Raw genomic sequence first — 16,690 nt, 5'->3', positions numbered from 1 at the left:
TATATTTGTAACTATTACAACATATCGTCCCTACTATTAAATTCAAATTATCTGTGGTCTGTCTAAAATAATTTGTGCAAACGTGCCATGTTAGGTATTATGCTATTGCTACATACTTTAATTTGAAATAGTATGATTTACGAACAATATATCATGAGCACAAAGAGCATGCACAAGATTTCATTTAAATTGTTAGACCTCAAATAGTTTGTTTTATGATTTTGAATGTAACATTAAGGCATGCTCGCAGTGCTTAGAGTAAAGCAATAATGTTCTGGGGTGGCACCTTTAAAGGGGACAGGACCAACCGGCTAACTGGTGTCTTCTATGTGGGTGTTGTCTGAAGCTCTGTATTTGGGACATAAATCAAACAAGATAAGCTTCCCCCTTTTTCACTTTTTTTTTTCGTTAGACAAAAAGGTAAGCCACACCAACTATATGTCCCCCGTGTAACCAGAAATATGAGAGAAACCGAATCTGGAACTTTTGTTGGGTAACTCTTATACTTGACGAAATTCGCCTATTCCCATTTTTGTTTTATTGGCAAACATGAATTGAATAAATACAAGACCTTTTATTAGTACATATGATATTTTCTTAATTAATATTACAGATGATAATTTACCTGTTCCGAATTTGTTTTATTATCTTACATGAATGCGTTTACGGTTACAAATGATAATTTTCATCAAAGCTTATCATTTGCTTTATTAGAGTGTGAGATGATGAAATCTCAATCACATAATTAAAATAATTTTAACTTCTTAAAAATATGATTATTATTCATTTTAGAAGATAACACAAAGATTAAAAATATGATTATTATTCTCATTATATTAAAATCATTTTTCACTTCTTAATATGATTTCTACTATTAAGTCTCCCTCATTCCATGATAAGTGTGTAAAGTATTCAAAATTAAATGAAAATAAAAGTATAGTTGAAAATAATAATAATTAATACTACTATCTAAAATTTTAATATATATATATATATATATATATAAGCATTTTTAAGTGAATAAATAAAAATGAATGAAACTAGTATTTACTTACTTCGTTATGAAATAAGAGTCAATATAATAATTTTTTATTACAAATTGCTTATCATTATATAATACCATGAAAACATTTATTACTTTTTTTTTCCTAAAATTGTATTTAACAACATTTTTTAAAAGATAAATTATTAATAATTATATTTTTTTAGTCAGTTTTATAATATTTCTTTTAAATTTAGGATTTCATTAATATTTAGGCAACACTTTAAAATAATAATATTTATTTCAACATAGAGGAAGTATTAGTTTATTTGAAGTCATATAGAGTTAATTAGTTGTTTTGAAGGATTTCTTTTTCTCTTTGATCAATATTTTAAGAGGTTTTTTTCACACTAATTTAATTTAAATGCACAAACAATGTTAAATTGAGCTGTTGCCCTTAAGTTTACAAAAAAAAAATAAAAAAAATTAGCAAACCCAATTTGAGTCGGATCATAACGATAAAGATACAGTTAATACTTGTTTTAAATTCTTTCTGGCACTGGCACTGTCACTTGTTTCTTCCTTAGTTCGTAGCTGAAGAAGAACAACTCACACACAGGTAAATGACTGTAATCTCCGGTCTTTTCTAACGACAAAGAATGAGACGAAGACACAAATATGCAGACAAAGAAGAATCCCAAGCTCCACCAACTTCATCCAAACCAAATTCACAAAAACGAGTCTTGTTTCTCTGCTTGGCATTACATTTTGGTGCAGACTTATTTCAACCCCGACGAACACTGGCAGGGCCCCGAGGTCGCTCATCGCATCGCCTTTGGGTACCGTTCCATTCATTTCCCCTTTCATGTTTTCATGTTCGTTTCTTCGTGAATGCCTCATAAGCTCTGATCTGGCAGGTACGGTCACTTAACATGGGAGTGGAAACAAGGTATCCCAAGCTACTTGCATCCCTTCATCTTCGTTCCGCTTTATAGCCTCCTCGCCTTACTGCATCTTGATACCCCATGGCTTATGGTAAACATTTAATGTATTCTTATATGTTTCATGGCTGTGGTTCCTTTAACTAAAATGCTGTAATTAGGAAGATTCGCCACTTTTATAATAATTACGTTGAAAGTCATTTACAATTGAGTTATAATGTTAAAATCTTTATTACATTATGAAAGTTAACCTGTTTTTAATTTTTGTTCTATGTTTATTAGATGAGGGCTCCACGGCTACTGCAATCTGTATTCTCTGCAGTTGGTGATTTATACTTGTACAAGCTTTCTGCGGTTCTCTTTGGTTACTCTGTTGCAAAATGGACAGTATCCTACGATTTTGTTTACCTTTTCTTTTTGTTGGAATGAGTGTGTTTAATGTTTGATGTTCTTGCTGCTTTTCATTCTCCGATATTGTGTATGAAGATTGAAAACTTAACTCTTTCTCAGCTCTTTTCGCACTTTTCCAATTGGTTTATGCTTTATTGTTTTTCTCGAACACTATCAAATAGCTTGAGACTGTTCTTACACTAGTTTCTCTATACTTTTGGCCCTGCGTGAGACCTTCCAGCAACTGTTCCTTTGTTTCAAGGAAGTGGGGTTTGGCTGTGGCAGCAGTGGCTTGTGCTTATCCGACCAACAAGTGCAATCACATGGCTGTGTGTTTGCCTGCTTGAGCTTTTCCAGGCACATAACAGATTCAGATTCATTTTTTTGGAGGTGGCTCCTATTGGGTATGTTTTGGGACTGCTTACATGCTCTAACTTACCTGTGTATATGTTTGGGGAAGATGTAAGGATGCCTAAGTTGTGTTATTTTCCTTGTGTATCCAAAGAACTTGGATTTATTTAGACACTGAGAATTTTTGTTGTTCATGCATTAATATGCCACGAACCTTATAAATTCTGTATGACTTTTACTTCCACCTGAATTTGATAACTAATTTGCATGAAAGTTCAAGCATGTTAAATGAAAATGCAATCTTGTTTAGTTCTTGTGCTTTTAGAGAATGATATATCGTGTGTGTCTTTTCTTTTGCTGTTTTCCTTCTCCCTAAAGAACATATTTTAACACTCGGGCTCACTCTTTCAGGATCCTAGTGCTTGGACTTAACTGCTTATTAGATTGTTTCATGTATGGCACATGGATTCTAGTACCACTTAATTTTCTAAAATTCAATTTTCTTTCTGTGGGAGGAGATTATTATGGAACTCACAAGTGGCACTGGTACTTCACTCAGGGATTTCCAGTCATGATCTCTCTCACTTACCATTTTGTATAGCTGGTATCATTTATTCCAAACAATGGAAGTTTCATGGCCTTCTTGCATGGGTTTTGGGTTTCTACAGTTTATTAGGCCACAAGGAATTCAGGTATTTCAATCTGAAAAATTTACATATGCCTGTTAACATATACCTGGCCTATTGGTTTTAACTTGATTTATGATAATAATTACTGTGAGGTACAGGTTTGTCTTGCCAGTTCTTCCGATAGTTCTGATGTTTTCTGTTTATTCTTTGGCCATGATAGAAGATCCCGGTTATGCACAGTATAAAGGAAATAAATCTTCAAAAAAGCATACGAGATTTCCTCCCAAGATGGGAGCTGCTATCTTATTTTTGCTTGCTACCAATATTCGAATGGCTTTGTATATGAGTTTGGTTCATCGGGTCTCTCTCTCCCTCTCTCCTTTACCTGGACTGGCCTTGCTATTATACACGCAATTTAGGATATAGAGATTATTAATTTTTCTTGTCACTGTTTGTTCTTTCAATTTGATGTTTATATATCAAAATCTTCTGTAAAAATCTAGAAATAAATATTTAATATATTCTTTATTTTCTAATAGAGAGGACCCGAGGATGTCATGAACCACCTTGCTAGAGAAGCTCTTCATGGGAAAGTGAAAAGCATCCTATTCCTAATGCCTTGCCATGCCACTCCCTACTATTCCATGCTGCATCATAACCTGCCAATGCAATTTCTGGACTGCACTCCAAGGTTTGGATTTTAGAATTCTGCAATAACTTTTAGAGTGCGTTTGGATAGAGAATTTTAACTGAGAAAAGTAATTTATCAGAGAATTTGAATTTCTGTAATTTAGAATTCATTGTTTGGATGTATTTTTATGAAGAATTTAAAATTTTGAAATTTTAAACAACTAAAAATCTGGAATTTCAATTTCCTTCTAAAATGTGAGAAATTGAAATTCTCTTCTTATCGTCTTCTCCAAGAAACACCAAGCTCCTAAAATATCGATCGGGTGTGAGCATAGAGGAACAACACGTATAACTAGCACACCAACCATATCTTCTCTTCTTTTTTTCATTCATTTTTTTCATCCTCATAATATTAATTTTTTTTATCCAAACACAAAATTTTGAAAATAAAAGAATTTCAATTGAAGTATTTGAAATTCTTAAAATTTAAAATTTCTCATAATTTTAAATTTCTCCATCCAAACACAATCTTGATCGGAACTTAAATAAGTTCATAATTCATGTTAATGTATCATGTCCAACAGTGAAGAGAAAGGAGTTCCTGATGAGTCTGACCGTTTCTTGATGGACCCTGTTACATTTGTGTCTGAATATGCAAAAAACAAGTCTCTGCCCAGCCACGTTGTTTTATTTGATTCGGAAGAACAAAAACTGAGGAACCTTTTAATTTCATTTGATTATAGAGAGGTAATTAATCGCAAGACTTTCCTAAGTTGATTATTGCTTAGTTTTCTGATATTGCTTTTTCTTAATTCTTGTAATTTCTCCACGTTTTTCTAACATTGGGAATTCAACAACAGGAAAAAAGATTTTTTAATGCTCACTTCAAGGTAGACCGTGATCTAGCTTATACGTGCGAATAAGATAGCTATATTCATCTGAATCGTAACAGTTCGAATTTTAACTCTGGTAATTTGGTCCCTCTGAAATGAATTTATGTTGTCTGTTAGTTTATTGCTTAACAGGAAATTTTGCAGTAGACAGCTTGTAAATGCCCTTCCAATATATTTTGAGATGATTTACATTTCCTTAAAAAGATGAATGACATCTTTCGGGATCTATTTTCGAGTCAGTTAGACAGAAAATTCCTGTCAAAAAGAGTATATAATGTTGAAATAGTATTTTTATCATTTAATATTCGTAACTGTATGTAGAGTGTAGACACATTTGGACAAATCTCAAAAGGCCTAGTTTATTCCGAAGATACAAGTTAGTAAATACTTTACTAGAATATGTTCTTATAATGCACCGCGGCGCCAATGGTGTCAACACTGAATAACATACGAATATGCTAGGCAAGTGCGAGTTCCGTTTTCTTGAGCAACTTTTTGAGCCTAACAATGTATGCTTGATATTTATCAAAATACAATCATCAAGGGGAGCCATTTCATGTCATCATATCTTAAAGCATCCTTGTAAGCCAGATTTGCTAAAATGGCAAAACACGTTACATTTGGGCTTTGGAATGAAAGGAAAAAGAACTATATGAACCAAGGTAGGAATGTTCTGAAAATAACTGAACAAGAATAGACAGAAAATCAAATTAACAGAAGATATAGGACAACACTGTTAAATTAGGTCCTTGAAAACCCTGACCATAAGAGAAGTCTTCGGGGTCGATCTAGAAACCTGGCCTGCCACGCAGGTTCATCACTTTCATAGACAAACCCACTCTTTATATACAATTTCTTCGCTGGTTCATTGTCGACAGCAACATGGACGTACAAATCTGTTATGCCTGAAAGAAAGATAAAAAAATAAATAAATTTAGTCACTTTTGGTCTACGAAAGTTCAACTGTCCAAATCTAAATTGTCATGTAGAAATCGGGGTCTTAACCCATCGAAGAGAACATAAACATCAAGATGTACGTTTCGCATCACGAGGCATCCAAAATGAGCAAACACAAGTCAACTATAAGTGATAATCTCGTCAGTTGGGATATAAAAATAGCACTGCTTTCTTTTCTTGCTTATGAGTATGATATGTTTATATCACTATTTATAAAGGAACTAAGATGCAGAGTACAATTAAGAAAAGTCAGCTTCATTCTTGAATTTTTAGCAGACTAGTCCCTTATAATGTTTAATAGGTTAGTTAATGCTAAAAGAATACTCGATCGTCCGATAGAATAGCAATGAAAATTGACATTGAATCTTAAATCCATATCAAGAGTAGTACAATCAAGAATCATTTTTAAGACTGTCAAAACAAAGATTAGGATTTAGAAATAAGGGTTGCCTACTTGCCTGTGCCTATATCTAATCAAGGGAAATGCAACACACTCACTCTTTTGAAATTTATGGGCAAATCACAAAAATGAGTCTTATTTAATGAATCTTTCTCATAATTTTGTAGTTTCTTATAAATTTTAAATAATAGTAGACAGTGTGTTAAAAGTAGTGTATTAAAGAATATGTTGTTAGCAATCTTCATCTAATTAAGAGTCATACATGAACTTCAATAGACCTTTTTATAAAGGTAGTGGAAACTATAGCAACATGCACGTAGTAGTTAAGTGCTATTTTGTTTCTTACCCCAATCATAAGCAACTAACTTTGACTTTTCAAGAAGTGCATAAGCCAACCCATTTCTGTGCAGTTCTTTAGCAACACATACATTACTGAGGTATGCCCTTGTGATATCAGCTCCAATGACCTATAAACAGTGAAAAATTTAAACAATAGACGGAGGCAGCATTGTACAAATTAGAAACCAGAGAAGACTTAGCAATTTTCGTGTCAAAACTCAAAACCGGGTTCCCTGCAAAATTCTGCCATTCAATTACAAACACAACACATGAATTTAGACATCCAGGAGATAGAAAAATACCTCCGGCTTCGCCCCTACAATTTCATCAGGAAGGCTAAAGCATTGATTAAGATCAAGAGTACCAACTACAATCCGGTCCTCTCCATTGGTAGAAAACTGCAATTTTAACGAAACTACGATTAATTATGTTAAGAAACCAGAAACAACACGGCAGAACACATGGAAAAGCATTAGCATTGAATAATTCATTGATGACAGCACAAACAATATTATGAAGAGTGAGGAAATAAACAAACCTTACATGAAGAGCATAAATCATCGGAGAGGGTGGCAATATGGGGCAATGGAAGCGAAGCATTTATGCAAGAGACTCTTCTGAAGCCCATTCTTTTCCCTGAAACACGCTCCTTCAGTGCTTCGAACTCGCGGTCAGCCAAGTACCTCGTATGATCCTAACACAACTTAACAAACACGAAATGCGAAATGCACCGTATTACGTTACTTGTAATAAGAAAACACTCTTTTATCACAATTTAAACGTACCCATTTGCGAAAAGGTAACCAAAAACGAAGCTTGAAGCTAGATTTGATGATTAAAAATTAAATTTGTTTTTTTTTAAATGAAAAAAAAAATTGAAGTGGGAGACTGACTTGTATTCCGAAGGCGTCGGCGCGGAACTGATTGAAGGAACGGACGCGAAGACAGGCAGCAGCCCAGAGCTCATCCTCGTAGAAGGATTCAGCGATGGTTAAGAGATTGGTGTCGATTTTTTGGGTGCAAATATTCGTGGAAGCTGAGGATTGGATTTGGGCCCTGAATATGTTGGCAAAACCATAGTGATTAGATGTCAACGGAAATGATGAGGAAAAAGGAATTAGAGAACAGGAACAGAGGGAAGAAACAAGTGTCATTTTTTTTGTATTATCCTTCTTCTCTCCTCTTTTTCTCTGTCTCTGCTTACTGGTGCTTAGTGATCTCCACTAATTTGTTGTCTGTTACAGCGGCCCAGGCCCACCTAATATTTTTTTTTTTACCTATTGCTGGGGATAGTTACTTTGGACACCCAACATTTTTGTTAGAACATCTGCAACACAGATGAAAGGGCTAAAATACCCTTCACATTTTCTTTAAATATGAATTGATAATGCATATGAGTTTTTTTTATTGTTAAACTCATACGGATCATCAATCCGTATAAGTCATATGGATTGACAATCCATGACTCATACGGATCGATAATCCGTATGAGATTTTAAAAAAATTTAGCTTTTTTTATAAAATGATAAAAAATTAAAAAAAAACTCATACGGATTGTTATATGGATTGAGTTTTTTATTAAAAAAAATTATTTAAAAAAAATAAAATCCATATTTATAAAATTGCTAAAACTATTAAAAAAAATTACACTACAAAACAAATTAAAAAAATATATTTATAATTTTTTTTTTAAAAAAACCCTACGGATCAGCAATTCATATGGTTCATACGGATTGCTAATCTGTAAGTTTTTTTTAATCTCTTTTTCTTTGACGATGAAAAACCACCAAACTTCACCGCATATTCATAAATAACACACGTACACCGTTAGAGACAACAAATGCTCAAAATAGGAGGCTATCAGAAGCTAACGGAAGAAAATTACACTAAATGAGATTTTACGGGAAAAAAAAAGACACTATAGAAATGAAAAACAAAATCTATTATTTATAACTGAATACCCATAAACGAAAAAAAAAAAGGTATTTTTAGCCTTTGAGTGTCCAGGCAAAAACACTGAGTGCTCCAAGCAAATGCCATTACTCGGGTTTCGGATAATTAATAAGCCCAATTACTAATTATTTTTTATAAGGGGTGCTTGTTGTGTTGACAAAAAATAAATGCTTGTTATAGAGTTCAGCATTTTGACAAACAAAAATGCTATAAAGTTCAGCATGGACAATGCTAACACGTTAGACAATAAAATATGAAAAAATAAAGTAGAATTCGGTGAGTGAGGTGGCATTTGTGAATTATGACTCATGATCCCGTGTATTGCTTGAAAAATGTACTTGTTTTTATTTCGGTTTCATCTTGCAGCTAAATGAATTTTGAATAATCAAATAAACTTTTCCAGGATTAACAAACACACCAAAAATATATATTGCACATAACAAACCTTGAAACTCCTCACACATCGAGTCTGTGAAGGAGGATGTAAATTCAATTCATGTAAAATATATCTTTAAAAGCAATGTGATTAAGATTCAAATCAATAGTTAGTCTTACAATCAATTCAAAAGATCGAAATTTAGGTGAATATGCCAAAATCTTACCAAAAAGTTAAAGATTATAATCACAATGGTTAAGGAGGAAAAAATAATGACTACCAGCTAAAGGAAAGAAACCTAGTTAAGACTTGAAAATAAAGGAAATTTAATGGCGAGCTTCTTTACTTTTACTTTTTTAAAAATATTTAGTATGAAAATATTATTGATGTATTGATTTAGTCACAACTTATTAACTCATGTCTCATGTCTCATGTAGTCACACAAGGAGATAAAACTTGGGTGTGACAAAAAATAATTAAAGATAAAAACTCTAAATAATTTATACTTTTTGTTTGTCATTGTAATTATTATAATTGTAGTTACATACATGTATGTGCGGGTATGAAGCAGAGTAGGTACTAAAATTTCCACACACGTACTTCTCCTCATCAAATTTTGTGGGTAGTTACTCATATTCGTATCCTTACCCATTAAGTGAATGACTACCCTACCAATTATAGACAAGTTTTGTGATTAACCATTGAATCTATTGAGTCCATATTCTCTCTAGCCTCTCCATCGACACTCTTCTTCTTTATCTAAAAATTAAAATCTGAGTGTGTGTTAGGGTTTCGGGTGTCATAGCTTTCAAAGCATTCCAAAGAAGAAGTAAGTGTCTTGTTAGATCGGCTCAAATTGATATTTAAGCATTTTCAATGTGAAAACAAATATACTATCAATCATCGCCATTATATTGTTTGCCTCCCTTGATTACTTGTATAATTACAAATTAATGGTTTAGATGTGAGCCATATCTGTTGATCGGAGCAGTAGAAGATCCAAGCTAAATATGTAGTCACACAAAGAGCTAAAGCTTGAGTGTGACAACAAAAAAAGTTGTAAAATATTCATATCTGCTTCCATTTCTCTCAAATTTTGCATGCAATTACTTGTATTAATTCGTAACCTTATTCATTAAATAAATAATTATCCCATTAATCAAATATAATTTTTGTATGTACTTATTGAATCTAAATATCAAGCCAAGATCATCTTCCGCCACTCCAAAAATATTTCCCTTCATCCAAAATATCAACCATTTTACTATTATTTACAATATTCGTGGGCATTAATTCTAGCTAAACTGATGAGGGGAGGAAATGTCGGTGAAGAGGATCAGGCTAAAATGAAAATCTATCCCCTTTACATATCAATATGCAATTAGTCAAACAAACAAACGTTACTTGCGAACACGGCAAAGTGTTGCCAACATAGCCAACAGTGTTGTCCTTTACTTTTCAATGCACGGCTGTAGTAGATTATACTGTATTCTATTCGTCTTAACCAATATATATAACTGAGTTTTTTGGAAACATTCTGAGTTTGATTTAGTAAAATATATTCTTAGAGGATCTTAAAAGAGAAATAAAAAAACTTGAAATGTAATTTAATTTCACATGGTTAATTTTATAATCAATTAAAAAATCAAGTTTTTGTGAGGATATCTCGTTTTCCATTAGGATTGACCAAAAATATATTATATTCATCCTACCTACACATAGAACCTCTCCTATATCCCTATTCTAGCACCAATACGGCAAAACAAAAAAAGCACCAATCAATATCCGTTGCAATGTTTTGTTTTCCATCATACATCAATTAGTCATTGCCTAGCCAGCTCGTGAATTGATTCCTTCCGTTATCGATGAAGAAATAATAAATAAAACAGTTGAACGTCCACCCACCCCTGTTTTCCAATAAATTCTTTAATTTGGTATCGTCCCCTGCCACTGCCCGCAGCTACCACAATCACGATGCCCTTTACGTGTAACCATAGCGGTGAATAGCAGCAAGATTTGGGGGAAAATTTTTGAGAATTTAGGTAAACTTTTGTAAAACAAATTTAAATTTGATTTATAAACTTGTAATAGTTGATTTTATGTAAAAATAATAATAAATATTTATAAATAACATATCAATTAAAAATTTCAATAATATAATAAAATAAAATAATAAATTATAAAATTTACAATATTTAAATAATCAAGTATAATAATATATTATTATTAGATAATAACCTACCAACATTATAATAATAACAACATATTCCCATAGAAGATTTGATATTATTAAAAAATAAAATTTTACACATAAATCAACTCATAAAAATTAAATAAACTTATAAATTTATAAAAATTCACAAATTAACTTGATAGTTTAATAACGATTAAAAAAACATTTATGGGTAACCTGAGAATAGCTGAGTCTCAAGACAATGATCAACATTCACACATGCGAGTAGCACGGACACGGGAAATTATAAGTGCGCATCAGCAGCAGCACAGCATCGATGTCTTGCACTTGCAACAATTTTTTTTTTCTTTTTTGGTTTAATCCTAGAATATTTTTATTTTCATGCAAGTAACTTTCACGAATTGTGAAAATTTATTTATTTAAATATTGAATTTTCAGTTTTTATAATTTTAAGCAATTAATTGTTTTATTTAAAATTAGTAATTTAAAACATCTTCTTAAATAAACTTCACTACAGGCTTGGAATAAAGTCTATTGGATAGTTACAGTTGAGAGTATAAATTAATTGATTAGGGTCGTTCGATAGGATTAAAAGAAATACAAAAAAAATGAATTAAGAAAAAAAATTAAATTAAAATAAAATATAAAAATATGAGTTTCATGTCATTTTATTATTTAATTCTCTTTTTTCTCTCACTTTCCCCTCAAACAAACATATTAAATCTTAAGTATACAAATGTGTTAAACATTAAAAAAAGAAGCTTTATCATCTCAAATTATTTTACTCAATTCAAATAGATAATCTAACTTGAAAAATACATATATACAAAGAACGAATCTTACGGATATTCAATATAATTTTTGTTCACATTTTTTCTTTCATAAAATTCAGTAAGACAACTTCACAGGTCACATATACATGCTTCTGTTCGTTTCTAGAGAAAGAAAAAAAGAAGAAGAAGAAGAAAGAAAACAACAATAAAATAAAATGAAATTTATACTTTTATCTTTTATTTGATATGATTTGATTTTTATTTCTTTTGATTCTATGGATGGATACTAAGTGAGATTTATAGAGAAAGATCGAGAGAAATGGTTAGAATTAGTGTAAAGAAGCAGCGACAGTAGGTCTATTGATAGATGAAAGAAGAAGGGGTTTGGGGCCGGCGTTGGAAAGGGCTGCCATGTTCATATGCTTTGTCTTACGTAGGCGGCTGCAACGATTGAAGGAGAAAAAGAAAGGACGACTCTGAGAAACACTGATGAATTGACTATGTGTTGTCCCATCAGTATCCCTAGCTGTTATTATTATATCGCTCTAAGATATTTAGAAGGAAGGAAGAGTGAATATTAATGTAATATCCCTTTATGTATGATAATGATATATATATATATATATATATATATATATATATATATATATATATATATATATATATACTATATACTATGCATGTCATAATTATGAAGAGAAGCATTTGTCCGATGGGTAGGTTAGGCGTTGTGCGTGGGACGGATTACTCTCCTCCAGTCTCTTCAATAATGGAGCGTTCTAACAATTCAATTCAAGCTAAGGTTTTCACATGCATGCTGTCACCGCTGGAATAATTCGTCCTTTCCCATTTACGAATGTTCGCCATCTTTAACCATATTCCTTAGAATTCAGAATGGCTCCCACAGCTGTAACACTTATTTTATCACCAGAAAGATAGCAACGCAAGATATAGTCCTATACTAATATATATAGTAAACTCTCTCTTTTTTTGACAGATAATATAGTAAACTCTTGTTTAAAGAAAAAAATGAGTTCACTTATAAACAACTTAATTACATTATGGGCTATCTGTAGAATTAATTTTAAACCGTTTAATAAATTTAAACTGAATATGTATATTCAAATATGCATTTTCAGTATAAAAAAAAATAAAAGAATTAATTTTATATCTTTAAAACGAATAAAAACTTACACATACATGAAGTTGCACGCGAATGCCGGATATGCAATTAATCAAATTTTTATAATTTTTCATCGTATAATTAAATTTGAACCACAATGCAATTAATTCAAGTCTTTGAAATGTTACTGCATTAAAATGTTCAGAGTAAAAAAAAAAAAATTATAAACCGTGATAAAGAAATTCGTGTACAAGGAAAAGAAAAAATAGCAAAGCATGTCCTTAAATTGGTAGTCGGAAAACGCTACCTCTTACACCTAACAGGCATGAAACGTGTGGTGGCATTTGATGGGAAAGAACAAAGTGGAAAGATGAAAATAGAAATTCAAAATCAACTAGAAAAGAAGAGAAAGCCCCATGCAGAGGTAACCAGCTTTGCGTGCAAAGCCGTGTCATGTTTTTTCCTCACCCATTCCCCCATTTTTTCCTAAATATATAAATATATAATTATATATCTACCAAAATCGTAATTTTATATTTTTATTGGTATTTTTTATTTTCCTTGAAAATTCTTAAATTGTGATTAGAGTGAAAATTAAGAAATCAAATTTGGCTCAAATCCTGGTTGAATTTTTTTCAAATGTTAGTAGTGATTTTTTTTTAAAAATATCTCCTCTCATAAACTAATTTTAAAAAATTGGAAAATAGAAATTAAAGTGGTAGAATGGTAAAATGCAAACACTATCAAATAGAACGCTAATAATAACATGCTAGAAGCTTATAAAAAAAAAAATAACATGCTAGAACTCTTACATATGTCCACCCAAAAGAAATTAGTTGCTGTCTTGAAATAATTTTTTTCTTCAAAACAAAATATTTTCACATGTTACAGCTGAATGCGAGACTTCACAGCAACTTTGTACCTGAACAAAACAAACTGTTAATATTTTGGTTAAATGTGAGACAAAGAAACTTCTTGTTAATTCGAAAATTTTATATAATGTTTTATAATGAATTGACTATTTTAATAAGAGTTAAACTAAAAATACAACACCAACATGAAGAAAAATATCCACCTTATGTGTTTATGGATCTCCAATAAAAATTAATCATCATTCCATAAGGATTACTTCATTCAAAAATCATAATAAAAAAATTAAAAACACGGCTATATTTTTTTAAATTAAATTTATGAATTCAAAACCGTTTAAAATCTAAGTTTATAATGCACTCACCCATGTACATCTTGGACGGAACAAAAGCGAAGCCCCATGGAGTTATCATTGTATGACCTCTGCATGTTATCAGGTTCTGAGGTTCGTGCTTTATAAAGCTTATGCCGTTACATGCAGTGAGATTTCAATGTACATTTATGTTAATGCAGTGTTCTGGACTTCTGGCTGCTGAAAACTCCAAGTTGATGCATCAGGATGCTTGCAAATCCTTTAAGAGAATGAGGTCATCTCATCTGTATAAAAGTCATTGTGGGAAGTAAAAGCTCTGAAACCGATGTATTATATCAACTTCTTTCTCATCTATAATGACTAAATTATTGGTTCAAAATATGTACAGCCTTTGAGTATTCCTCGGCCAAAAGGCAGACTTTATTTTTGGAGATACGAGTTTTTTTCTCAAATGTTTTTAATATATACAGACGATGATTAAACCTTTAATCACATATTTACCAAACACAATTATGTGTCAACTATACCGTATCATGTTAATTGGTAAATATATAACTTATCAAACACTAACAGTATTACAATAATGTGTACACATGGTCTTATGTGAGTTGCCTATTACAACATTTTTTTTAATCATGTTATTAATGAAAATATATTTTGAAAATTAATTAACTGAATTCATAACTGATTATTAATCTAAAAAATCTAACTAATCACGTATAGTACTAAAGTATGTTTTGAAAATTATATTAACTGAATCCAAATAACAATTCAATTTGAATATGTCTACAACAAACGTACAAAAGTTATTTCTTGATTTGTGCGAGAATGCATGCATCATGCATGGCATGCAAACTAGGTCAATACTATTATTCGTCCTATATATTTGTACACATATATTTATCTCTTATGGTTGTCGACAACGAACTATTAAAAATGTTTAATTAACAATATATCAATACTTGCCACTTATGATAAAAAGAAAAATATACTTAATTACCACTAGGTATGACAATGGGCCCAAATACGTGGGCCCACCTCGATTTTGATGAAAAAAAATTTGAATTGATTGAGGTCGAAATCGAATTTAGGTTTTTCTCAACAAACAAAGTAAGATTCAGGGTCAAGAATAAGATTATTAATATCCGATCCGAACTCATTCCCAAACAAGCTATACTAATAATTAATTTATAAAAATATCATTACATATATATAACACATTAAAATATAAAATTATTGGATTGAATTTTATGTTGTCATGTATAATCTAAAAATATGTTATGATTGGTATTTAAAATTATATTTTTCATTCTATGTAAAATTACATCTTTTTTTAGAATTTTATAAATATATTGGAGGCGGGACGAGACACGAAAAACCCGACCCATCAAAGACGGAATGAGAGATAAATTTATATTCCCATTAGGTTTGAGGACAATGGTTAGGAGAGAAATATAAAACTCAAGAACTATAATTAATTAGTGGTAGTTAAATAATTGAATATACCTAACTTGATTTGATATTTGATTAGTGAAGATAGCATGTGAGGTGATTTGTTGGGAATAGTGTATAAAACTGTAAATAGTAGTATTTTTTTTCTTAATATAGAACCTTAAATAATATTTGACATGTGAATAAAAAGGAAAGGAAGGAAAAAAATGGAGATATAATAAATAAAAAAGTAAAGGTAAAAATTAGTCGATTGGACGAAGAGGGTGTCTTTTTTTTTTTCTGTTAATTTTTATCTTGTCATCAGAGTTGGCACTGGGCCGTATATATGTTTGATTGATATTCACTTTTACCCTGTGAGAGAATTGATTGCAGGCCCCATACTATTTTTAACTTGTTTCCCTTCATTGGAAATTTGAGTCCGAATTCCCATGCTTCGTATATATGCCTTTTGAATTTACGTGACTGAGGAGGTAAAAGATTAGAGAACAGAAGATTGAGGCAGAGAAATATGGTTAAGTCACGTTGCTTGTCACTGCACTGTACTTTATCCTTTCTTCTCTCAAACCAAGACTTCTCGCTGTGAGGGATCAGAGAAAGACAGAGCTAGAGCAAGGAAAAAAAAAGGGTTTTTTTAATAAATCCCATTAATTCACAGTTTTTTGGGTCTACTAACCTCTTCCTTTTTCTTCAAACTTCACTGAAACAACAACGTTTTTGGAATGTCAGTAGTCCACTATTGTCATTTATTTCTCATTCTCTTTTCACTATATAAACTCCATCAATCTTCTCATCACCATGCAATGCACCCCCCACTTGCCCTTTTATATCATATCACAGCTACGCCTATAAACATCACCTTGTTGTCGTTACGTAACATTTTGTTACAAACTTGTCACTTCTTTCTTAATATGCTCTTCCTCCTAACTGCTCAAGAATCTCTCACAAATGGCATCAAGCATCTCCTCCTACTACCGTCTCGGTGCAGTGCAACGAGATTCCTTGGTGTTCTCTACTGCACCATATGGAGAATGAAGCTTGTAATAGGGTTTTGACTTTTGATGGCGATATCCTGATTGAGCTTTTTTTTTTCAGTTTTTCATTTTGATCTTCTCTTTGTTGATTTA

At 31.5% G+C, this 16,690-nt stretch overlaps 1 protein-coding gene and 1 pseudogene across 1 annotated transcript; one reads left to right on the top strand and one right to left on the bottom strand.

The window, feature by feature from the left end:
* The first annotated feature begins 1,404 nt into the window (after window positions 1-1,404).
* Window positions 1,405-5,295, top strand: LOC100788754 (mannosyltransferase APTG1-like; annotated as a pseudogene).
* Window positions 5,296-5,308: 13 nt separating this feature from the next.
* On the bottom strand, window positions 5,309-7,708 carry LOC100813722 (uncharacterized). Its single transcript, XM_014770126.3, has 5 exons — window positions 7,406-7,708; window positions 7,051-7,206; window positions 6,815-6,910; window positions 6,520-6,640; window positions 5,309-5,721 (listed from the first exon to the last, which is right to left on the bottom strand). Exons 1-5 carry the CDS (start codon window positions 7,664-7,666, stop codon window positions 5,558-5,560), a joined length of 798 nt encoding a protein of 265 aa, XP_014625612.2. The 5' UTR covers window positions 7,667-7,708; the 3' UTR covers window positions 5,309-5,557.
* Between the last annotated feature and the right edge of the window lie 8,982 nt (window positions 7,709-16,690).

Source organism: Glycine max, chromosome 17 (assembly GCF_000004515.6).
Source record: "Glycine max cultivar Williams 82 chromosome 17, Glycine_max_v4.0, whole genome shotgun sequence".
In the NCBI taxonomy this organism is placed as follows: Eukaryota; Viridiplantae; Streptophyta; class Magnoliopsida; order Fabales; family Fabaceae; genus Glycine; species Glycine max.
Note: the sequence above shows the minus strand (reverse complement) of the source record. Positions and strands in the feature narration are given on the sequence as shown.

Bases quoted from the DNA above. Each gene is read 5' to 3' on its own strand.
- LOC100813722 (XM_014770126.3), bottom strand. From the start codon at position 7,666: ATGACACTTGTTTCTTCCCTCTGTTCCTGTTCTCTAATTCCTTTTTCC. The intron at 7,207-7,405 runs GTCAGTCTCCCA...AAGTTGTGTTAG, and splicing joins CCGACGCCTTCGGAATACAA to GATCATACGAGGTACTTGGC. The intron at 6,911-7,050 runs GTTTGTTTATTT...TTAAAATTGCAG, and splicing joins ATTTATGCTCTTCATGTAAG to TTTTCTACCAATGGAGAGGA.